Here is a 22696-nt window from a genome sequence, read left to right as displayed (position 1 = left end):
TGCAGCACCGTATAGAACTGTAATCAGAAATCGTAATAGACCATTCTACTCAGAATCTACTACTATATCTTGCTTGCATGTGCGCGAGTTGTGACTAGCCTCGCCGCAGCGTCTACAGCGTCTTTGCGACGGTTCGCCCACCTTAACGCGCACCCTCTTCTTCGCCTTCTTCCTATCGCTGCGCGCTCTAAACTCCTTTAGAGTTGTAAGTCGAAGACCTTCCTCTACTGTAAGGGTTCCCTCCTTCTGTACTCGCTTTCTTTTATACAATTTACGTCGCGTAGCGGCCTCGTTAGCTGCTTTAAGCTTAGCGATACGCTTTTGCGACAACACTAAAGCATGCGCTATTATCTCTGCGCCTTTAGAGAGGCTTTTCACCGCCTTAACTATTAAAGTAGGCAAGCTATCTACATGCCTCTAAAACCTCTTAAGAACTAGCTTTGTTTAAGACCCTAACTCTAGAGTATTGCTTAGGGTTTGCGACTGCTAGGGACCGTCCTTAACAGTAGGTAACGGTAGAGTACGCAGGCGGACGTTAAGCATCAATATAACAGCGTCTAGATTAAATAGAACTAAGCTAGCGCCTTAGAAGCCTCCTAGGATATTGCTCTTTGTAATTAAGACGTTTTAAGCGGCAATAAAGCACAGTAAGAACTCTGTTTTAGTAATGTAAGTAATCTTATTGCGCATTAGCTTCTTAGCTTAGCACCTATACGCCTTCTTTAGCGGCGCAAAACAGCTAACGTTAAGCAGCTGCAGCAAGTGCGAGGAGTGTAGAGGCATACAGAGGGTGATTATCTTCTTCTCCTTGCAGAGCTAGTAGAAATTAATTAAGCTGTAGCTTTCGTGACTGTCAAGAACTAGCAGGCGGTGACTGCTAATAACTCTCCTCTTTGTATGCCTGTTAAAGTGCTCTAACTACTCAATACTAAGCTTGTTTGTTGTCTAGCTGTTCTTAGAGACTGCAATTACCTAGTCTTAAGGCAGGTTTTCCTCTTTGTACTAGGCAGAGAGGTAGTGCTTACCTTAGAAGATAATAAAGGGTAGAATCGCCTACCTCGTCGCGTCTATGCCTTAGATAGCTGTAACCTACTCCTAGTTGCCCTGCTGCACTGTCTTTAGCCGTCCTTAACAGTCTGCTGCTGTAACTACCGCGCTAGTTAATATTACGCCTATTATAAAGCTAGTCTTATTAAAGTTGTACGTGTCTTTGTCCTAGATGCCGTACTTCGCCTTTGTATTCTGTACTAGGCGGAACTAGCCTTAAATAACCTCAGGATCTTCGCAGAGGGCTCTACTATAGTCGTACTTTCGATTAAACTTAGTTTTAAGCTTAGAACGACGATTTACGAAGTTTGCAGCCTAGTTCTTGCTAACTAGCTTCTAATTGCGGATCTTAAGTAAAGAACTAGCTATCTCTTTAACATCAGCGAGCCTAGGCGGATATCCTTGCTCTACTAGCTTAAGAACATGTTTAACAATCGCTATCTCTTCAGATCCTCGAAGAGCTATTGAGTTAGGCGCGCAATCGCGTCGTTGAGGCGTCCTAGCGAGTCGCCTTCGTAGTGTTGCTTCAGAGACGCTATAGATAGCTCCAGCGCGTCGCGTTGTTAGTGACGCGTCTCTTTGGATAGCCTGTATCGCAAGCTGTATATCCGCTTCGTTTAAGATTGTTTTTACGCTGTTGCGTTGAGGCATTACGACTTGATTGAAGTTTGGTGAGGTCTTGGCAAAAGTGCGTCACTCGCTTGGGTGCGTCACTCGCTTGTGAACTACGTTACGGTATTGTGTAGAGCAACGAGTTTGTATTGACTTCTTGTTAGCAGATTGAAGACCAGATGAGATTAGATGCATGACAAGGTAAATTTATATCTCAAGTCTGAAAACGTGGAAAACATTTTATCAGGATTACTTGTATCCCCATGGGGAGATGCGTGAGCCATTTGTGAGGTGGCGTTACCATGGTGTTGAGTGGAGTGACTCTTGGGATCACAACCATGAAGTAGGCCAATATGACATTTAGCCGGGAGACCATGGTCACGCCACGTCGACCAACTTCGGAATCCTGCGACACTATTCAGCTTGCGTCCACGAAAATTCGCAAAGACCACGCTTAATCTTTTCGCTCACCTTCTTCTCTCCCTTGTTCAGTTCTTCTTCGGCGGACTGCACATCGCGCATTTACTGCCAAAGTTTTCCCGTAATAGTCAGGTTTGGTATCTAGGTAGGTTCGCAACAGCGGGAGTAGGTGCGCGCTAATTTGAGTTCGTACTATCCGTTTGGAACATGAATTCAACACCGCTTCGACTATCTTCGTGCGCCTGCCTGCTGATTGAGCAGGATAAGTCGATTCTGTAGTACAACAAAGAAAAGTAGCTCATTGAACATCACACCTAGGTAGTCCTGTATCTCATTTTCATCCGTGTAGTTAATTCGGTGCACATCCTCAAATCATACACTCGGTTACCTGGCATATTGCCCACTCCGCACCATGGTTCGCTTTCCCTCGTCTATTTTACCATTCCTGTATAGTCTCGGATACTCGGTATGCGCTCTGGTAATCTTTCTGGACTGGGTCCCATACATAGGCAGGCTCGGGCCAAGTAGCTTCGTGGTCAAGGTGGGTTACGCACGAGACGAGGAAGAATAGTAGGTGGTGTGAGGAGAGCTTGGGCCGTAAGCGAGGGAAGATGGACCGGGAATGCATGGCGAGACTAGGTTGGACTGCACGTGCGGAGTGGTCGCGGGGTGGTTTCAGCGGAAGGGATGAAGATAGAGACGGGAAGGCAAGGTGCTGAGGGTCGGTGATTGTCGGCTGAGGCATGGGACTACTAGTGATAACAGGTATTGAAACCGAACTCTATGATGAAGCCCTGAGTATAGTAGCAGTAGCTAGGGTCCAGGGTCATTGATGCGGCCATCTGTTTCACAAGTATACTTGCTATCGTCGCTGTGGGGAGAGGTTGAGTTCGCCTTGCATTCATATTCGCCCGATCTTCAGGTTAGCATATTCAGGGTTCGAGATCGGAATAAAAAACGGTGAAGACCGTGAGGCTGGACTTCCTGTTGTTTCGTGTGTTGAAACATTCGCTGCGAACGACTTACCTCGCACTGCCCTCTTGCGTCCCCGTTGCAAGCCATCGGCTGTTGTTCCTTTCTTTTCGGCACATCCATGGTACGACGTTTAATTCAGGGTAAAACTGTAAAATTTTGTTCTAGGCTTGGAGGAGGCTCTTGCGGTGTCTATCTTCTTTTTTCCTCTAGAACGCATGGTACTGTGCGCTGCAGTTAGCGAATGATGGTGGATGTTGTCGATTCCGGTGGTATGACTTTCAGATGAACTGTGTGTGACTCGCATGGAGCACATGTATACACACGTAGCGAATGCTCGCTAACCCCGAGTTCTCTTCAGCTCAGGGTCTATTTTGACCTTTTTTTCACGTTGTTGTTCAGACAAGCAAACATGACCTGCACCTCGGTACCTGAAAATGAAGCTCACGATATAGAGACAAGTGTGTGACCTCTAGAGATCGTGGAGTTTATGTTTCCAAAACTGAAACTACAGTTGAATTAGAGACGAGAAGATACTGAGGCATGAGTAAGCGTACAAATTTGAGTAACAAGGCCCACAAGAATGAGCCATGTCTTCACGAAATTTGACAGGCTTATAAAAAAACTTGGTGATATGAAAATAAACTTGGTGACCTGAACACGCGTGGCTTTCGCAACATTGCCAACTTCTGCACGCTGGAGACACGATGGCGGGTACCATCCCTTGAAAACAACCCTTAGCTGGCCGTTTGGCATTCGTTTTGCAAAGCGGTAGTTGTTAGGGGCTTCATACTTCGGTTCGGCAGTACCATACCACCCTCCCTCGCACCTAAGCACTTCTTTTCTTCGGAGATAATGTATCCGCCAAATGATGGAGGATGACGAGGGTTGCTCGTCGTGTTAACCTCGCTGATAAGACCTCTTGGGAAGCTTCTAGAGGTGGAGTTAGAGCTGTTGTTCATCCAAGCCAGTGGTCAGCAAGAAACATGCATTTCAGGCAACCTGAGAGCTAGTCCAGGAATACTAGGACGAACTCCATCACTACGGTCTTGCCTAAAAGCGGTGTACGCGCAACGCAGCAGTATGAATAAGGATGAGCGAAGTGCATACACCGTCGTGAGCTTTGTCACACCTTAGCGCCATGACGCACATGCACACTCGCCATTGTTTTCCTTTTCCACAACTAGGGTCCACACTAACTTTAGTAGACCCTCGAACACTATTTACCCCAACACGAGCTGACTTGCCTCAAACATGCTAGCGTTGAAGCGAAGACGTCGATCAGATTACCTTAGACGCAAGGCTACATACTTTCTTCTTACGTCCCCACAAGGTTCCATGCCAGTTTACTTTTTCTGAGGATCACTGCATTCTGCAATTTCTCCTCCTGCACGAAACTGACCCTTAGGCCTCCTTTACGACAGCTGCATCTAAACTTTGACCACGACTACGTTTAGATGTCGGTCCCAGCCTCATTCGGCATATGGGCACTTGGGTTGGGAAGAGGATGGCTGCGAAGGGCTAGTACGACCTACTAAAACTATGCTTGGTTGAAACCTCTCAAGATAGTCTCGGACCACGGCTAATGTGTTGACATCGTCGTCAGCGAGGGTGGCTTCTGTCTGGATAATGTGCTGATCGTCCTGAGCCTACGATAAACATACTGCACTGATCAGTGAAGGCGTGAGCCGCTCTTTGCAGCGATTGTCAGCCTCCTCACTCTCGCCCTCTCCGTTGTTGACCTACTCATGATCGTTTCTAGTCTCTTGACTATTCTCATGATCATCGTTCTTTGTAACACCCACCCCATCGGTAGCTGAGTTGGTTGCCCCTTTGCTTGCCAACTGATTATTCGTATTGATATACTTGATCTAATGCTTTAAGAAATATACCATGTTTTATAGGCTATCGAAAGGACCTTTTTTCGAATCCATACATATGGTTCCTGCTTCGACGCTCTTGATGACCTCACGTGCTCTCTTAGGGCTAGGGCTTGGAGCATTCACATGTTTCTTCTACTCTTCACATGTGTCGTACAGACTATGACGTGCTGATATCTGTTTTGTGGGGGTCTCGTTGGAGTCGATTATTGATTCCAAGTATGACCAATGACAGTTATTATGCGACCACTATGACATACGAGCGATTGTAAGCTGAATTGTTGATCAAGATATCAGACTTGGATGCTGTAGGTCTGACTGAACCGAATCTACGAGTGCTCCATATCACACAGATGTCTGGGTTGCTATCAAGATTGGGACACGGTGATAAATTGCTGTATGTTAGCTGGTGACAATGACGAGGGCAAGACGATACTTGAGGCGGTGAAAGTATAGAACAGGTCTCCTAACATCTGGCACAGAACGGGAACAGCGACGAAGACAGAAGACACATGTGAGAAGATATGCAATCTAACAAAGTTGGATATACGAACCGTACCCTAACGCCAGCCAAGATATTCCTTACTTGGACCCAAACATGCTATTACTACAATGATGCGTACACCTAGAAGACGCTGATGTAGTTGCCAATGCGCTCCTTCTGGTTCTGCGCAATGCACTCGGCTATCCATGTGATGTTACGGATTTCCTGTAGATCATGTTAGTCGACATGTTCTCTTCGTGGTGAGATTTGGCAACATACCTGCTCGCGCAGCTTTACCCATGCGTAGACAATGGCGTGGGTGAATTGGTGGGTGAATGCGAGCTTGGAGATCTCCATCTCCTTCTGGTAAAAGAGGTCCTCTAAACTCCTCGTCTCACCACCAACACCACCAGCCATGTTGCCTACGCCGCCACCGCCACCTCCACTGAGACCGGTCTGGTCGAAGAACATCTTGTAGTCGGCGACGCTCTCAACGGCAATACGCACACCCTCGACATCATCTGCTCTCGACAGCATCAAAGTGCCTTCTGGGTACAGCTTGCCAAAAGCTGGGTACAACTTCTTCCTGTCTGCCTTGGAAAGCTCTGTGCCGAACGAGTTCAGGGAGATGTTGATGCTCCTGCGGTCGGCCTCGAACTCCAAGACCTCGGACATGACGTCTGACGTGGGTGTTCCGGCGATGTCAGAGCAAGAGTTGATCCACTGGTGAAAGTCCTCGAGGTAGTTCTTGTACAGGGTGTTGCGGATAATCTCAATGTTGAGTTCATCGAGATCCTGGTGGCTGAGCGAGCCCTTGAAGTAGGGTGCGAGCGGCGTCTCGATCAGAACCGAGTTGTATAGCTCCTCGATGTTGGTCGCCACGCACAGCACCGGCATGGTCTCGAACCAGCCGAGTGGGTGGCACCTCTCGAGCAGCTCTCGCGTATCCCTCTCGTGCAGCGTGCCAGTAATCAGCAGCGCGACGTTGTCGATCATGTAGCCGTACGTGAGGTATTCCATGAACTTGGAGAGCGAGCCGGTAGCGTTGGCCTGGAGATAGCGGAACTCGGCCACGAGCTTGTCGGTGGTCTTTGCGGCGAGGGCAGACGTCGACGGGTTCGGGGGCAATGAGTTGAGGAAGTCGCCGTACGCGGGCGAGAGCTGCAGCTTGACATCTGCATCATAGTTAGAGAGGGTCCCAGGGCAGCGGCGACTGGATGTGATGTACCGTCGATGGTTTCACACTGGGTCAAGTTGCTGTAGTTCTGGCTGGTGAGCAGTGCATTGCGGTAACCGCGCACGATGCCCTCGATGTAGCTGCGGCAACTGGTTAGACATGGACAGGAACAGGTCAACGGCGTGTCTCGTACCCGTATTTGACGTTGTAGTAAAGGCCCTCCATGATGCTGATGCTGGCTGCTGTCGACTGTCGCAGGCAAAGAGCTCCAGCTTGGTCGTCATGCCAAGGCGTGGCCCGTGTCGCGCCTGATTCGAGCCGGGGTGACGCGCTAGCCCCAATGGCCGGAGGTGCAGTGACAACTTTCTTAACTCCATTGCAACTTCCTTTGCCAACACACACCCCAACACCACAACCATCCCAACTCCCCCACGCAGTCGCATCTGGCATCAGATCATCTACTGCTGACTGGCAATTGCATCGCAACTGCCCTGTACGTCACCGCTGCTGCTGCGCATCGCTCTTGCTGACCCCATCAAGGCACAATGTCTACCACTACACGGCGCACTACGCGTCGCACCGCCGCTGCCGCAGTTACCGAGTCCTCGCAGTCCGCATCAAGGCAAAGCTCACAGTCGGCATCGCCTGCTCCAGAGACGGCACCTAAGAAGAAGCCGGGCCGCAAGCCCAAGGCTGCCAAGGTCGAGTCGCAGACCGTGACGGAGTCGCAGCAGACAGTCACAAAGAGTCGCGCTACGTCACGCGCAAGTGCCGCGCCCCAAGTCACTGCCACAACAACCACATCATCCACAACCACCACCACGGCAAAAGCTCCTGTCGTGGCCAAGAAGCTCACCAGAGCCGCTCGCGCAGAATTGAAAGCAGCAGGCGTAGAGGCCTCACCACAGCGCAGTCTAGAACAGACAAAACCTGCGAAGCAGGCTCGCGGTACAGCCCGGCAGAAGGCCACCAGTCAGAAGCGAAAAGCAGTTGCTGCCAAGCTGGCGGCTACGACTGTTGAGAGCAGCGAAGACGAGGCTGCTGCCGATAACGAAGATGGCGTGGGCCTCTTCTTCACCAAAAGTAAGCACCGTTTTCTCTACAGCAATCCACCCCCAGAACACGCAATCGACAATGAGATTCTCAAAGAGGAGAACGCGGCGCAGCTCAGGGAGACTTACCACCTCTGCGCGCGTGTGACAGACCTTGAGGCTCGCAACCAGAATCTCGCCGAGATGTTGCATCAGAAAGATCAGCAGATGGCCGAGTATGAGAGCGAGAACCTCCGTCTGCGCATGGAAAATACGCGTTTGCATACAAGTTTGCGAAACCTCTCACGTCATAGCTACGGTTCCCGGCTAACGTTAACTACGCAGAATTCGACAGTGAACTAGTAGGAATCAGCGAGTCATCTCCAGCACAGGGTGTGTTTGTAAACGGCAATGAGGAAGCTCTGGCGCTCCTCCACAAGATCGAGAGCAACGCCAAGGAGACCCGACGTATCGAGCCACCAAGCAACGACAGTGAAACATTTGAAGACAATGACGTTGCTATGGAACCTTCACCACAACAGTCTGTCAAGAGAACCTTTCAGGAGGTCTCAGCAACTCCTGATCGCCCCGTCGCGACACCATCCAATATCTTCAGCAGGTCATTCTCCGCCTTAAAATCCAAACTCTTCTCATCGACCCCCAAACCACCCCCAACCCCCGAGGTCGCTTCACCCACCGTCACAAAACCTCTACCACCTCAGGACACAATTACTGAGACCCTATCACTCCCACCCACACCCGTTGGCGAGCGCGTCAAGACACCAAGAAAGAGGCGTATGCCCACCAACCCGTTGATGAATCTTCTACTTAGAGGCATCGACCGTGAGGATAAACAGAAAGCAGAAGAGTGGGCCAAGCAAATCATCCCCACATTGAGGAACGATCCCGCTTTCCGCGAGAAGCGTAAGCGTCTCGAGACGCCAGTCCTATGCAAGGATCTGTCAAACTTCCCTTCAGCCAAGCCTTGGGAGACTGGCTTTGGCGACCCCCTTGGTGATCTGGACGATGAAGATGAAGTACCAGTCTGGGCTGTCTACATGGACATTGTAGCCGAGGAAGAAGAGCATGCCGCCAAAAAGCACAAGAAGACTCACGATGTCACTATTACCGATGACGAAGTTCCCACCATTGACGAGCAGTTCGCCGCCAGCAACAGCGCACGTGCTTCCCCTAATCTCTTTGATAGCCATGGCCAGTCTGCCTCCATCCGCGACTTCCACCCCCGTCGTTCAATTGACCCCTCACCCATGTTCTCCAACTCCATGTCACACAACACCGGCGGTAACATTTTCAGCGAATTGCAAGGACACGATACCGCGGCAGAGATCCGTGAGAAAGATCGCGAGATTCTCAAAGTTGCGACCAAGGAGACTACTGAGGGCGCCCACACTCATAACCCTAACATGGGTTCATTCAGCGTTCCTGATGACTCTGATGAAGAAGATTCAACAATGGGCAGCGAGACATCTGATACCGAGGCTACTCCAGTTTGGACCCAACCACCACCACCAGCCCCCGTTCCTGCGCACGCCCCACTACCAGGAGGGTCTACAGACGATGCGCCTCCCACCCCGACCCGTCAGCAGCCAGGAGATGAGATTGAGCGCCAGCGCCAGAGACTCATGAAGCACACACCTGCTAAGCCTTCTCGTCTCCGAGAGGCGACTTACCCTTCACCAAGCGTTCTTTCTGAAGCTGGTAATGAGTCGCTTCTTGCCGCTACTCCCGCGCAGATGGCTGCTTCTGCGGCTACCATGGCCAACATACTGGACGACATGCCTGTAGCGGAGATGATTGAACTTGACGATGAATGTCAAGCCGCTTTCGACGAGCTCATCAACAGTCAAGAGTACCAGCAAAAGCTCACCGTCGAATGGCAGACTCCTATCATCACCTACGAATCAGATGAGGAGGAGCCTAGCCCTACCTCCCCTTAAAAAGATCGTTCTTATTGCATTGTCACGGCGCTTCTCATTCTTTCTATGAATTCAATCCGATTGGCTGGAATCAGATTCCTCGCCTACGGGCAACCTTCATCACTGTATCGCGTTCTCTTGTATTTGCATAGCCATGCGTTGTTTTCTTCGGGTTTAGAACCTCTGATGGGAAGGAAGATGCATTTTCTTGTTGGCGTTCTCCAGGGGCACAAAAAATGGATGATTCACGATTGCTGTATACCCCTCACGGCCCTTGTGGTCGGACTAGGCGCGCATTTGAGTTTGGTAATTGCGTTGCTTGCTTGTTTTCGACGGTAGCGTGTTTTGAAAATAGTTTTAATAGTGATTAAGAAACTCGTATGCGTTTTCGATTTAAGCATGTGTTAGATGATGATGTCAGTCCAACATCTTGACATCGGGCTAAAAAGCAGGAGATGAAAAGAAAAAGTCAGAAGCACCAGGGTACCTTGAATGTTTCCATGGGATCATTTTGCATGTCTTGGGATCCCACATCGTTCTAAACAGTTGTTTGCGCTAGGCAACTAAAGTGTTCCTGTGTCCCGATCTAGTACTCAAGTCAGAACATACGATCGAGATGCCGGCCTGGTGCCATCAAAACGCACCAAGATCACATTATACGTCAAGAAAATAAGGCCGATATTCTTCAATCCGCCGTACATGGCAAGCTACGTCTGCCTGGATCACGCCCTTTGACTCCAATTTACCGTCGCGCGCAAGCACTAACATTTCGTCCGACGCGACATGCTGCACAGGCTGCGCGAAATGCCTTCCAGGACCGGCATCTACAAGAAAGTCGTGTCCAGGATACGGCAACGTGGTGCCTCATTACAGCTTAATGCAGGCGAGGTTTCCTGAGGCCGCATAGGATATGCTCTGTGAGTTGGACAATGAGGGCAGGGTTCTGGCTGATGATAACACCTTTCCTGGTCCAAACTCTGTTGAGGAAGAAGAGGAAGAGATGGACATGTATAGCAGCAACAACTCAGACTTAAGAGAAATGAATGACAATCTCGTGTATACTCTAGGAAAAACCATACATGCCCCTGAAGGCCCTCCCTATGCTAAGAATGTTGCAAGCCTATCCGAAACCGACAGGATATTGACAATGGAAGGACTACTTGAGGGTCACGATGAACCCATGGTAGTCGACAAGCGCAAGGCCGGAGAGGATCTTAAGGATGAGATCGATGGTACCAGTATCGTTGCCGAAAATAAGTCTAGCGACAATAAAGCAAAGGTGATGGTGAGGCGGAGAGAAGACTAGCCACCAGCACAGGGCAGACGTCCGCTTTATCAAAATCCACAGCATTCATCGTTGTGCCAGCTGCTGCTTCGAGAGAATCCAGACGTCCGAGAAGAGCCCTACAGCTACTCAGCCTGCTGTTTTGTCTCGATTGAATTATAGCCAATCTGGTGTGGACACATCGTTCGTATCGCTTCGACCGCCTTGCATCTTCCAGATAGTTGTATAAACTACACGCTTCCCCCGTGTATGCTGGGAATAATCGGTGGCCCTTTGAGTCATTCGATGAACGGCGTGTTCTCGCCGTGTTTGCGAGATTGCAAACTGCTGTGGCGACTAATTGCGATTTATAACATGGCTCGTTTTGAGGACGTTCGGACAACGAGGTTGTCTTCATCGATGATGAGGCTTATCGAGTCCAACTCAGTACTGGTCTTTTGTGCTCAGATCGGATGCGAAGAAGGCTGTTTCAGTATCGTGCAGTTTATTGATCGTTAGAAGTGATGCAATGTACGATCTCATAGTACAATACCTTTACGTCCCATGGGAACAGGGAAAGGGAACATTATCATCCGTACCCCTCATAGACCCATGAAGACCAAGTAAGCTTGGAAAAACGGTGCGGAGGAGGTTGACATGTCAAGCGTAGTACTATCTCATCTAGAGAATGTCAGTACAACATTCAAGACAGGGTGTCTCCATCTTTGCATGCTTCTTGTTCGAGTATAGAAATGGCACCTTTGAAAATTGGAAAGAGGTCGGGTCAGCTCCACATCGTGATGTCTAAGGAGCTTGCCGAGGTTTTTGTGAGGCTCACATGTCCGACGCCGCATCAAGCAAAGTGAAGTGGGTCGGTTCGCCAATCTCTAAAGATCGACACTCAGAATGCTTGACTATTCACTGCGACAGCTATTGGTCGCCCTGCTTCGAGAACAATCAATTACACATATTTATTCAATTTTATCGTCTCTACAGAGACACGTTCTTCGACTCGGGAGCGTAGCCGCGTGTTGAAGTGATTCGTGCCCTGGGCGTGATCGGATCGGCAAACATGAATACATTTTCGGAAATTGTAAAGCCTCACTTTTCAGATAGCGCTCGTTGTGAAGAACTGCTCACAGAAGATTCTGGAGACCATTGGCTAAGCAGTGGATCCTAGGCAGAGTCGCGAACGATGTGCCGTATGCATTACATCGGGGATTAGCAAAGGTAACCGCGCATCGACCAGAGTAGTTGACGTGGCACACGAGATCAACGGTTCACACTCAACATACCTTCACTGGATTCATAAATGAAGTTCTTTTCGGGGGTCGCGAACTAAACCTGTGTAGCTCAATGAGGCGGACGCGAACGGTATTGCCGTCTTGTTGTCTCCCTATCGACACGAACGGATGAACCCCGTGTCTACTACCAAGCCCCCTAAGTCTTGTGGACTTAGCAGCCCTTTGTTAGTCAACGATAGACCAGTCGTATTCACTCCCAGGATGAAGCGTGTGTCATGCGTAGGCCTTTGCGGCTGTGGGATCTCGGTCTCCGAATTGGGGCAGCGGTGTGGAGGTATGAATGAAGCTGACGTGAGTGACTGTCCTGAAACAGTTCTCATTTGAAAGGATTCCCTTGCTCAAAGAAGGTCTAGATGACAGCACATTCAAGACGGTGGCACAAGTGATGCCAAAAGTTCCACCTGCAGTCTTGCTGACTTGTGTACTGGTGGCTGTCTCAAACAAGTCGAACAGAGGATGATTGCACATAATTAGACTAGGTTGAGTGTTGCTTTGACAGTGTGTTGTCCCATGCATATTGCATTTCCGACTTCACTGGATTGTACTTTGTATGTTCGTCTGAACATTGGTGTCAGGAAGGTCGCAGATGGCGATAACTAATGGCCCTCCGTATCCAGTGCGCGGGCAGCCGATAGGAGTGCTCCTTTCGAAGGACCATCAGCCGATCTAGTAGCGCTCCGGTGAGAGTCATGGACTTCAGCCAGCACATGCTTGTACAGTGGCTAGCTGGCTACAGGGAGAAAGATGATGTTGCCAAGGGTATCATCTCCAACAACCACAAAGAGATTGAGCCTTGTCGATATCCGGTGAGCAAGCTCTGCGTACCAACTGCCACATAGCTGCTCGAGGCCAATCGCATTATGACCAAGAGATAGCAAGATGGCTTCTCATAATTGTGCTTTCAAAGTCTATGACGAGTCGTTGAGTCTGAGGAAACTAACACCTGGATACAAACGTAGTTCCTGGCTGAAAGCGGTCGCCGTACCTTGCATGTAGAGTCATACAACGATCTTCCGTACCTGACTGTGCTTTCCCTTGACACTAGTTGCAGCACTTGCAGGCTGCTTGAAAGTCCCCTGTGCGCTTCTGAATAGTTATGGTAGGTAGACGCTTTCCAATCTTGTATTAGGTGCGGAGTACCTCGGGCTGCGCCATCTTCCGCTTTCTTCCAATGAGGTCGGTGGAATGGGGGCACCGACTCAACTATGGCGTGATTACGCATTCGTGGTCGCAAGGGTACCTTGTGTGCCCGCAGAGAGGCCGGAAACCAGGTTCTCCTTCCCAATTCACAGCCCACACTGCATCGTTTTGTCTCATCCATCGAAGGACATGACGTAGGATAAGGTATTGTGATGGCGTTCTCTTGACGACGGATGCAAGGTGAGCTGGCGTATGGGGGGGGGGACTGCATGATACAATCTGCGGGGTAGTCCGGTGCATAGTTTGTTGAAATGTAGCTAGGCTTGCTATAAGAATGCAATGCTTATTGTTGTAATCGAACCTGGACGCTTGGATGTTGGGCATTGGGCACATGTTCGTGTAGTCGCACACGTGTACACGACTCATGCGGCGGTTTCAGAGCCGAGACCGCCGTTACGATGAAGCTCAGAAGACGATCCCATGTTTTCGAGGAATGATTCGCGCTCGACTTAGGTTTGTTGGGTGTGAGAGATGATCTATGCCGAAGTGAACAAAGCCCATGAACACCTCAGACAGGACAGCTTCACATTCGAGGCGATAATGAAGGGCATTGTCGACCACGTCCCTCTCACCATTGATGGTACATGCCGCAATCTATCCGCCCTTCCAGTAGCACCAAAGTAGATCATTGATGACAAGCGGGGTAGACCAGGCTTGCCTCACAGTTAGTTAGAGTATACTCGCCACATCGTGTTGGCGCTTAGTCCGTCTGCGGTAGAAGAAGCCCAATTGCTCGGGTACCGTCGTTGCGTCAACTAAGATACATAGGGTGAGTTCTGTAGGGTCTCGGCTCGGATCTTGGAGTATATGGAACTTGGGACATGCTCGTAGCTTGATGCATTCATACCCAGTGCGTCGCGTGCCTGGAGGGATCTCCCTGACGCGATCGCATCCTTCGCTTAACGGATCTAGCGGTGAAGCTACTTTGACCCAACTTTAGACACCGAGATACTTTTTTTTCATGCAGTACGATTACCGTGGGGTGACTGGGTGTCACCTATCGTGGAAGCTCAGCCGGGGTATGGATCGGCATTGGGGGTCTCCGCCAGGGTGTCTCTCGTGTGAAGTCCGCTGCACTTGAAGGAACAATATCAGCCGGCTGACTTGGATCTCTGCGGAAGGGTGTAGAGGAAATGACCCATTACAGAACTCGCCAGAGAGTATGGTGGCAAAGAGATCGTCTTTAAACATCCGTAGTCGTCCTGACAGAACACCACTCTGTAGACGTGGCAGCTGTGTTGGCCGCTTCAGATATTAGCGCCGAGATGTGAAGCATATCGAAACGGCCATAGTCCTTCCAAGAGTAGCAGATATACCAAACAATGCAGCGGAAATATTATGAGTGGTCAACCTTGAAGGGTGTTGTGTGACCCGGCCTTCGTCGCTGCCCAATGGCGGTGATTGGGCTTTCGAGGCGAACAATGAGGCGAACGTCAGTGCGCGTCCACGCCCAACGGAGGGACTTAATCGCAGCCGATGCATCGCATCCTCATCCGGACTGGAACCGGTGTAGACAGAATGTATGCAACCGATTAGCCAGTCGCAAGGCTGTCGGTCAGATGTATAAGTTTTCTGCGTGCCCAACCTTACGATCATCTCCCAGCGCACGAACACATAATCCACCTAACAGATACCCTGTCAACGTGATTGCTCCAACATAAACATCATGGCTGTTCCCAATTCGTACTTTGTTCCAGGCTTTGGCATCTCGAGAGCTGTTATCCAGAGCGAAATACGCTACCATTGCGGCCCGGATGCAATCGTTCGACCATACACCTTCCAGGGACGCGACGGGTTTCTGATAACCACTATTGGACCACCATTGACCAAGGTAGCTTGACTCTACCATGACACTATGCTTGGAGGCTAACTCAACAGGCACAAATCGACGACCTAAAGCTGTCTTCCTTAGAATACGAAGAGAAACAGTCTCGCATCGCCGACGAGTCCAATGTCTTCGTAAACGCACCTATCCCAATAAATCAACGGATACGACGGAGTACATGACCGCGGCAGAGAACACAGCTGTGGATTTCGCTTCAGTTCCCGGTCTAGGAGTTCGAAGAGCATTCGCCCTATACCCATAGTTCCACGTATTATACGTTCAATCTCTTTTCGTCAAGTATCTTTTTAGCGTGCATGTCTTCCCAGGGCGGAAACGAGTCGACGAGTTTATGGTATACAGGTTTATATGAAGTCTCGGTATTTCGGTTTGGCGTCTTCGGTCTTGTCAGAATGGATAACACACTAGCCACCACTTTACTGTTGGAGGAGCGCAGCAAAATGTATTCTAGTCCCAACACAAAAGGGTCTTTTTGTCCATCGTATTTGCCAATGCGTCCACAAATGAGTGTGTATCCGTCTAAAGTTGAACTTTCTTCGGGGTAAAATAGCCACTTTGCAGGATAGACGAGATCTGAAGGCTATCGCTTTGGGCGTATGGGGGTATAGCGATATCATCTTACAGGGAGGCGGTCTGGGGGCTATTTCTGATGTGATTCCAGTCTTGTTGTATTGATCTTAGCGGTTGATTATCGGCATCTTGTCTTCTTGCCTCGCCAGACGACCAGGGTGAAGGAGTTTGGTGAGCGGAAATGCGAACTAAGAGTGTTGCCCAGCACTTGGGCACACGGTCCGTCATGTATGCAACGACTATCTTGGCGAAAGGAAGCTGGAGGAACGGATTGGTGCCACGTCGCACATCTGACTCTTCACGTACACACACGCAATGAAAGAAAACAAGGACAAACCAGGTGTTGTTGAACTGTTGAGTTGTAGTGATGAGGCGGAGCGTGAGCCGCTTCCAGGACGCAGGGACGAGGGGCGTGTGATTGGTCTGCATGTAAGCGAGCCAGAGGCTGGTGAAGTGTCGTCACAAAACAACGCAGCATCCGTCACATCACAACCTGAAACAGCGCATAGGTATGTCTAGCTGAGATCGCCTACGCCAGTACAGATCTCAAGATCTGGCCCTGGCTCATGATTGCACGAGGCTACTCCTGGATGCGGTCCCTACGCATAGCACTACTCAGAGTGATTTGAGAGTGGCTACGTCGAGGAAACCCGGTCTGACCGCTTGCGACGGTGCAAAAATCTGAAAATTGTCTAATTGATCTTTTCGTTGGTGTCTCGCCGAAAACTTACAACCTTGGTTTTTTGCAATGGTCCTAACGCAGTAAGGCCTAGTCTATCCCAGCGGCACTGAGAGAGCAGTAACCAATTTTTCACCTCGTCTCTCACAGTGTAACTTATCGCACGTACGACATGGGCGCCAGGAGGAAGTTGTCGCATTCTGGATTGGAGTCGCGTGCCGGAGTTGTAGCTTTGCTGCCAAAAATCCACATACCCCACATACCCACTTTCTCGCATCTCGCACCCACGCAGGATCACGGCACCACAATATCATCATGCCGCATAAGAAGCTACAAATTCATCGATTTGTCATCAATCGGCTCAACAGCTGTAAGTCTTGGCACTTTGGCGGAGTGGTTAACGCGCTGGCCTGCTAGTCCTTCACAGGAAAGTCAGCCAGTTCCTTCGGGAGCGTGTGTTCGAATCACACAGGTGTCGCACCAACCAACATTTTTGCACATCCTCGTAGATCGTGAGTAGTTATTTTTTGGGACACCAGAAGTACGGGAAGAGCATCAAGGCAATAATAACGCAGACGATTTTGCAGCGTTTCACATAAAGGCTATGCTCTCATACACACAACCACATCCACATCCACACTCTTGCATAATCTGAAATGTTTTTGCATTGTGCTGGGTATAATATATAAAATGTAGAATGCAGCCTCCATTGTGGCTTTTAGCCGTTCCGAATCACCTCAACGCCATCCCAATGCTATTCCGGTCCATCCATCGACTCTTAAACTGAGCTGGGATACATCATAACCCTTAGGCTAGCACCAAACGACTTTGGCGGGAGGTTGTTCGCGAAAGAAGCGCGGACGACACCCGAATTGCCTGTTCTTGACTCAACATTTGTGACTTTGGCATGACAAGATGTACAAACCATGTGTCCTGCGGATCTTGCCCCAGATCACGCGAGGACCATCCTCTTTGCTACCTGCAACGCGATAGACGTACGCGACGCGCTTGCCGAGGTACCACTGCGCGTCTTGCGTGTTGTCGACACCTTCAAGCGTGAGGAGGCTCACGTTGGGGTTCGTGTTGCGTTTGCCGCGCTGGTAGCTGACATGGCGGGCTTTGACGTATACTGCACACATTGTTACTATGTGCACGACATCATTGCAGCCGTTCTTACTTACGGCGGTGGCTCTTTTCTGAAGACATTGCGGATATTGTGCTTGTTTGTGTTGTGCTGGAGATTTTCGATCAATTGGTGCGCGTTCGGTAAAATGCTTACTTAGCGTTTACTATGGGTCGTCGAAGTTCAGACTACCACAACAGCTTATATCACAATCTGTATCCTCTCGCTCAAAACTAGCGCTTCTTGGATCGTGAGAGTCAATGAATCGTTCCCACGGAAGATTGCTCTACGCAGTGTGAATGAGCGTTGCCAAGCACAAGCTGGGGACGCAGCATTCTGGTCATGCTGTGATTTAGAGGAGCGAAGTAAGCATGATAAACAGCGAACATTAGAAGCCAAGGGTGGCAAGAGATCCCAGAATGATTCCGCTCAATCACGAGGAACTTGTCACGACAAAAGCGCAAGATGGAGGTGACGCGGCAATATCGACTTCAAAATCCCATACATACCCAAACAAGTGGACGTCTTCGCACCTGATATGCCGGTTCACGTCGTTTGCCGCGCCTACGCCGACACATTCAAGTGCCCCTCTTCGGAATATCGACCCCGCCTTCTAGTAATAGGCAGCTTAGCATCGTGCATCGGCGTCGCAACACCTATCGCACATGATATTCGTCCACTCGGTAGCGAAGCGTGGCTTGACACGCTAAGCCCACCGTCTTCGGGAACCCCGACGATCCCCTAGTCTCGTTCAAGCTCTGGCGTGCGGGAAGACGACGTAAGCGAACAGTATATCCGGAATCCTTGTTTGATAAGGCGATGCCGAATGCATGGAGCTTGGAACGGTGGATATGATGCTGGGCGGTGCATGATCGTGCATGGCGTCTCTGATGATAGCAGCTTTGTGCGATCGATGAGGAGTTTCTAGTAGCAACTACAGCGTTGTTGCATTTTGGCTTGAGAGGGTTGCATCGTTGTGAAGCGCATTGGCACACAGTCATCGTTACTGCTCAGCCCTACTACTACGACGTAATGTAGCAGACGTCATACGCTAAGCATCTGCCCTACGACCAGCCGTTTGGTGGAAGCTCCGTTGCATGTCGTCCACGTGCATGACCGGTCGGCTCCGCTGTATGGGATTCGATGGTACGAGCTCGACTCGCAGGTGCCTGTCAAGCTGAAGGTTAGTGCGTAACGCTAAAGACAGTTGGTTCGAGTTACCCAAGTCGCCCTTGCTTCGGCTTCTGACTTTTGGTGAGGGGGTGGTTAGTATGGGTGTGTGTCTTTATGAGGTGGTGTCAAACGTGCTGGGATACCAATAGAAATTATGATATTGACATGAAAAGAAGCAAAGAGGCGAATAGAATAGAAGAACTCGAGAGAGACTAGGATATGGAATGCAGCCTAAAAGCAGCAACTGATAGCAAATGGGTAAGAACAAAAGAAAGACTCCAATAAAGACCCATCGGTCATATATCCCCGAAGATTCCCATGCTTTTGCTATGCCATTCTTCGCATACCTGTTGACTTACTGACCAGTCGCTTGGACTTCCCAGAAGAGAAGAACTTGTTCCATGCACCAAAAAAACTCCAGACGCCAACGCCAACGCTAAAGCAGGCTATCGTCCCAGGCTATCCCAAAGAAACAAGTGTGTGCTTTCCGAAAAATGTGACCAGCACTGGAAATGGAGGAGTGATCGAGTGACCCGGACATACAAGAAGAACGCGCAAGCATAACCTGCCACAGGAGGGCTGTCCGACGAGAAATGTATGGAAAACGACGTAGAGGTGACTGGGTTCACCGCGGTATGGAGAGATGGAGGTAGTCGTGAAGCGTTCCAGTAAAACGATCGTACCGTACAGTTGGGCCCGTTTTACGATCGAGTAGTGTCGTCGATGTCTGGATGCTCATCGTCGGGACATGAGTATCTGTTGAATCTGCGCCAGCGAAGGATCCTCGTTCAACCACTTGCCTTGTGCGGCATCCGCAGCACGCAGCGTGTTTTCTACGTAGGCATCGCTGATTGCGAGTAGTTCCTATGAATCGACTGTCAGTGGGGATCCTGTCAAGACTCGCAAGGCTCATCTAACGTACATTCCTCATCGTAGCATCAGCCTGCTGAAGCGCACCCAAATGGCTCGCATTGGGCTTCTGACCTCGTAGGATGCTGTTGCGACTGTTCATCCACCGGAGGCCAGCGTGAGCTCGTAAGTAAGCGCGTTGGCATTGAAAGCGTCGTACAGCCGCGTCTGTGATGATACTGCAGAACTCTGTCAGCTCTTGTTCCACACAGTGCATAACCTCTCTCTACACTCTCTCAACTTGACATGGTATAGAAAGGAGTGACTCACGCCCTCAATTGCTGCTTCTCGGACTCGGGGTCCCCTGAACCTGAGCTGGCACTGCCAGAGAAAGGTGTCTGGAGGATAGTCTGTGCCTCGCTGGTGCACTGTCTGAGCAGGGAGTAACCTTCAAGGTAATACTCTTCCGCAGTGGGTGTGGCGCGTAACTGAACGAGGTAGTGTTGTAGGTTGCGGAAGTCGGTCATGATCTCGGCAACGCGCATGGCACGGGCATCGTTGACTGTGATGGTGTCAGTCTGCGCAGTCTTGATGGTAGTATGGTTTGTTGGTGTTGAAAAGATGAGGATCTCGGGCTGGAGTAGGATGGAACTTACGACCGTCAGACATTATGGCTCTGGTGTTTCGAAATGAAGATCGGCTAGCGACAGATTGTTGAAGTGGCTAATAAGAAGTAAGTTGTAGATGATGGAATGAAACTGAGGCTTGCTGCTGTGGGTGGATGGTGAAGGGTGGCGGCGTGGCAAGTATTATATAGCATGTAGAAGACATGTATTCACGATGATGATGGTGGTAGTGTCCATGAGCAAGGCTCTCGATAGCGTAGGGTAGGAATAGCCATACCTGCAGGGCTGCTCCCGCCGCTACCATAAGGACGAGCTCCACTTTGGGACCGCGAGTAGCTCCCAGCTGTACTAGGGCCCTACCTCGGTACACCACTCACAAACTGGCATCCCGCACTTGGAGGCTTGTGGAGAGGTGTGAGAATCGGCATAGTAGCATGACCATCTGTATCAGTCTCCACTACAACGGGATAGCCAAACATGCAGGAACCGTGCGTCTGCGTCTAACCATGCCTATTTTCGACCCTCCGCTACCATTGCTCTCCAGCTGGAATGGACAGCGTTGTGCTGGACCTTTTCAGCAGCCCTAGAAGCGCCACATCGCGCAATGTAGTTTAGCGAGCAAGCCCTGGTAGCCTGCATCGGGTAAGGCAGCCAAGCCAAGGCGTGTATCTCAGCCGCAGTACCCGCTCTGATTGGCTGATGCTTATAATTAGCGGTGCGGCCTTCGCGTGGTCGTCCGCTGAGTGTGAACGTGAAAAGTGCGTGCCCGCGTAGGGTTGAACCTGTGCGTTCAAACGAACAACGCTCGCGAAAGCCACGATCAGCCACGCGACGGCTGTGCTGGGCACTCCGACGACTAGGAGCCAGTAGTATGACGTCGATGGGACAGTTCCTGAGTTGTTGCAGACCGTTGCAGCTGAGGTGGTATGGAAATCTGGTGTCATGGGCAAGTTGAGTCATGGCTGAACTTACGACATCTTCTGGTCCCCGGTTCGGCTGCTTCGTTCACAGTTGCGCTTATGCAGGAGAGTACAGTCTAACGTCTTCATTCATGGTGCTGCTGGAGCACTTTTGACGTCTGAGAGGTCGTATCATGCTACCTGTTGTTATCGTCATGGTTCACGTCTCGGTCATACTTCAGCGACCCACATCCTCCTTGCAGCCCCACGGCCATGGCTCCTTAGTCCTTGTCTGCGATTGACTGCAGTCGCTCATCGATTTCTTCCTCGGTCAGCGCCCTGAAGGTTGGGTCTGTGCCCTCCTGTCCATTGGTCTTGGGTCCTCCTACGATACCAATCTCCAATTCGTTCTTCTTGAAATCGACCGACAGGACAGTGCTCAATGCGGTGATTGCCAGCTCGACAACCTCCTCCCAGTTACCCTCAGCGTGCTCCTTGTTCTTCAGCTTCTTCTCGAGGAAGTTGAGCGCCTCTTGCGTCTTTGGGCCAGAGGCTGTTGCCTTGTATCCTACGTAGTAGCCAGCTGGATCGCACTTGTACAGTTGGGGGCCAAATTCCGAGTCGAGAGAGATGAGGGTCGTGGCCACACCGAGCGGTCGCATATAAGCCTGCACTTACTTAGCATTGACTCGCACCTTGCTTCCATGTCATGACTTACGCGCTGTGTGTAGACCTGGCTGATGTTGGCTATCCTCTTGGCCAGCACGTCGCAGGGCATCTCGTAGCCGTACTTGTAGCGGAACTCGGCAGCCTCACCCCGCGCTCTGCTCACTGAAGCTCTCGCGTCGGCGATGGATCCAGTCATGACACAGCCAACTGAGGGTGACAGGCGGAAGATGTGGGACACGGAGGACGGGTCGATGAGCTTGTCCTGTGTGCAAGTGTCAGTACCATGTGCAGCCCTCGGCACCTGCCATACGTACGGGCACCTTCTTCTGCGAGATGACTACTGCACAGTCCTTGCCCCGCACGCCCAGTGATGTGATGTTTGCTGCCGTAATCGCCTTGAACGCATACTCTGGTGCATGTGTCAGTGGTGCTCGATGGGTGAAGCCGCGGGGCTATGTGTGTATGTGTGTGTGAGAGAGAGAATGTGCGTACCGACTTGGTATAGACGACCTTGGTCCGAGAAGATGGTAATGTGTCGGTCGTAGCCTGCGCTTCCTGTATGACGAGGGCTGCTGTTAGCATGAATGCGGCAAACACCAGGTTATAGCTTCCAACGCACCAGACATGATGGCGGGTCGTGGGGTTGGGTATTTGTAATGGACGTCTTCAGCTTCAGCACGAGGTTGCGGTAATCTGCGTAAGCTCTGCGGGCGGATGCGGTCTCTGGGTCGAAGGCGAGGTTGTCGGCGTTGGCTGTCACTACACGCGTTGCTTGTGGCCTGGAGCTCTGGGATCGCCGTCACTTGGTCTGTGCCTTCCTAGCATCAGCCCCGAAATTCTCTGCCTGCGACCTCTCATTCGACCTTTCCATACTGGCAAGACGTTGTGCTTCAGCTGATTCGGTCATGCGCGATGCGATTTAACCTCTGCATCTAAT

At 50.6% G+C, this 22696-nt stretch overlaps 8 protein-coding genes across 8 annotated transcripts; 3 read left to right on the top strand and 5 right to left on the bottom strand.

Moving 5' to 3' along the window:
* Positions 1–2073: 2073 nt before the first annotated feature.
* Positions 2074–2181, bottom strand: AA0111_g3403 (hypothetical protein; the record flags this gene model as incomplete). Its single annotated transcript, XM_028649284.1, has 1 exon — positions 2074–2181. The coding sequence occupies one exon, from the start codon at positions 2179–2181 to the stop codon at positions 2074–2076; it is 108 nt and encodes a 35-aa protein (XP_028509023.1).
* A 3375-nt stretch (positions 2182–5556) lies between these two features.
* AA0111_g3402 (V-type proton ATPase subunit d) lies at positions 5557–6817 on the bottom strand (the record flags this gene model as incomplete). Its single annotated transcript, XM_028649283.1, has 4 exons — positions 5557–5640; positions 5695–6590; positions 6644–6732; positions 6786–6817. 4 exons carry the CDS (start codon positions 6815–6817, stop codon positions 5557–5559), a joined length of 1101 nt encoding a protein of 366 aa, XP_028509024.1.
* Positions 6818–7137: 320 nt separating this feature from the next.
* AA0111_g3401 (hypothetical protein) lies at positions 7138–9581 on the top strand (the record flags this gene model as incomplete). Its single annotated transcript, XM_028649282.1, has 2 exons — positions 7138–7912; positions 7969–9581. The coding sequence occupies 2 exons, from the start codon at positions 7138–7140 to the stop codon at positions 9579–9581; spliced, it is 2388 nt and encodes a 795-aa protein (XP_028509025.1).
* An 889-nt stretch (positions 9582–10470) lies between these two features.
* AA0111_g3400 (hypothetical protein) lies at positions 10471–10866 on the top strand (the record flags this gene model as incomplete). The annotated part of the gene is made up of 1 exon (XM_028649281.1): positions 10471–10866. One exon carries the CDS (start codon positions 10471–10473, stop codon positions 10864–10866), a length of 396 nt encoding a protein of 131 aa, XP_028509026.1.
* Positions 10867–14994: 4128 nt separating this feature from the next.
* On the top strand, positions 14995–15335 carry AA0111_g3399 (hypothetical protein; the record flags this gene model as incomplete). The annotated part of the gene is made up of 2 exons (XM_028649278.1): positions 14995–15159; positions 15207–15335. The coding sequence occupies 2 exons, from the start codon at positions 14995–14997 to the stop codon at positions 15333–15335; spliced, it is 294 nt and encodes a 97-aa protein (XP_028509037.1).
* Positions 15336–17198: 1863 nt separating this feature from the next.
* AA0111_g3398 (hypothetical protein) lies at positions 17199–17626 on the bottom strand (the record flags this gene model as incomplete). Its single annotated transcript, XM_028649277.1, has 3 exons — positions 17199–17296; positions 17346–17549; positions 17602–17626. 3 exons carry the CDS (start codon positions 17624–17626, stop codon positions 17199–17201), a joined length of 327 nt encoding a protein of 108 aa, XP_028509038.1.
* A 1825-nt stretch (positions 17627–19451) lies between these two features.
* Positions 19452–20234, bottom strand: AA0111_g3397 (hypothetical protein; the record flags this gene model as incomplete). Its single annotated transcript, XM_028649276.1, has 4 exons — positions 19452–19580; positions 19639–19804; positions 19896–20127; positions 20222–20234. 4 exons carry the CDS (start codon positions 20232–20234, stop codon positions 19452–19454), a joined length of 540 nt encoding a protein of 179 aa, XP_028509194.1.
* A 1137-nt stretch (positions 20235–21371) lies between these two features.
* On the bottom strand, positions 21372–22385 carry AA0111_g3396 (putative proteasome subunit alpha type-1; the record flags this gene model as incomplete). Its single annotated transcript, XM_028649275.1, has 5 exons — positions 21372–21758; positions 21809–22021; positions 22074–22168; positions 22252–22314; positions 22379–22385. 5 exons carry the CDS (start codon positions 22383–22385, stop codon positions 21372–21374), a joined length of 765 nt encoding a protein of 254 aa, XP_028509195.1.
* Positions 22386–22696: the final 311 nt, after the last annotated feature.

The sequence above is a fragment of the Alternaria arborescens genome (genome assembly GCF_004154835.1).
Source record: "Alternaria arborescens strain FERA 675 chromosome Unknown contig_6, whole genome shotgun sequence".
Lineage (NCBI taxonomy): Eukaryota > Fungi > Ascomycota > Dothideomycetes > Pleosporales > Pleosporaceae > Alternaria > Alternaria arborescens.
Note: the sequence above shows the minus strand (reverse complement) of the source record. Positions and strands in the feature narration are given on the sequence as shown.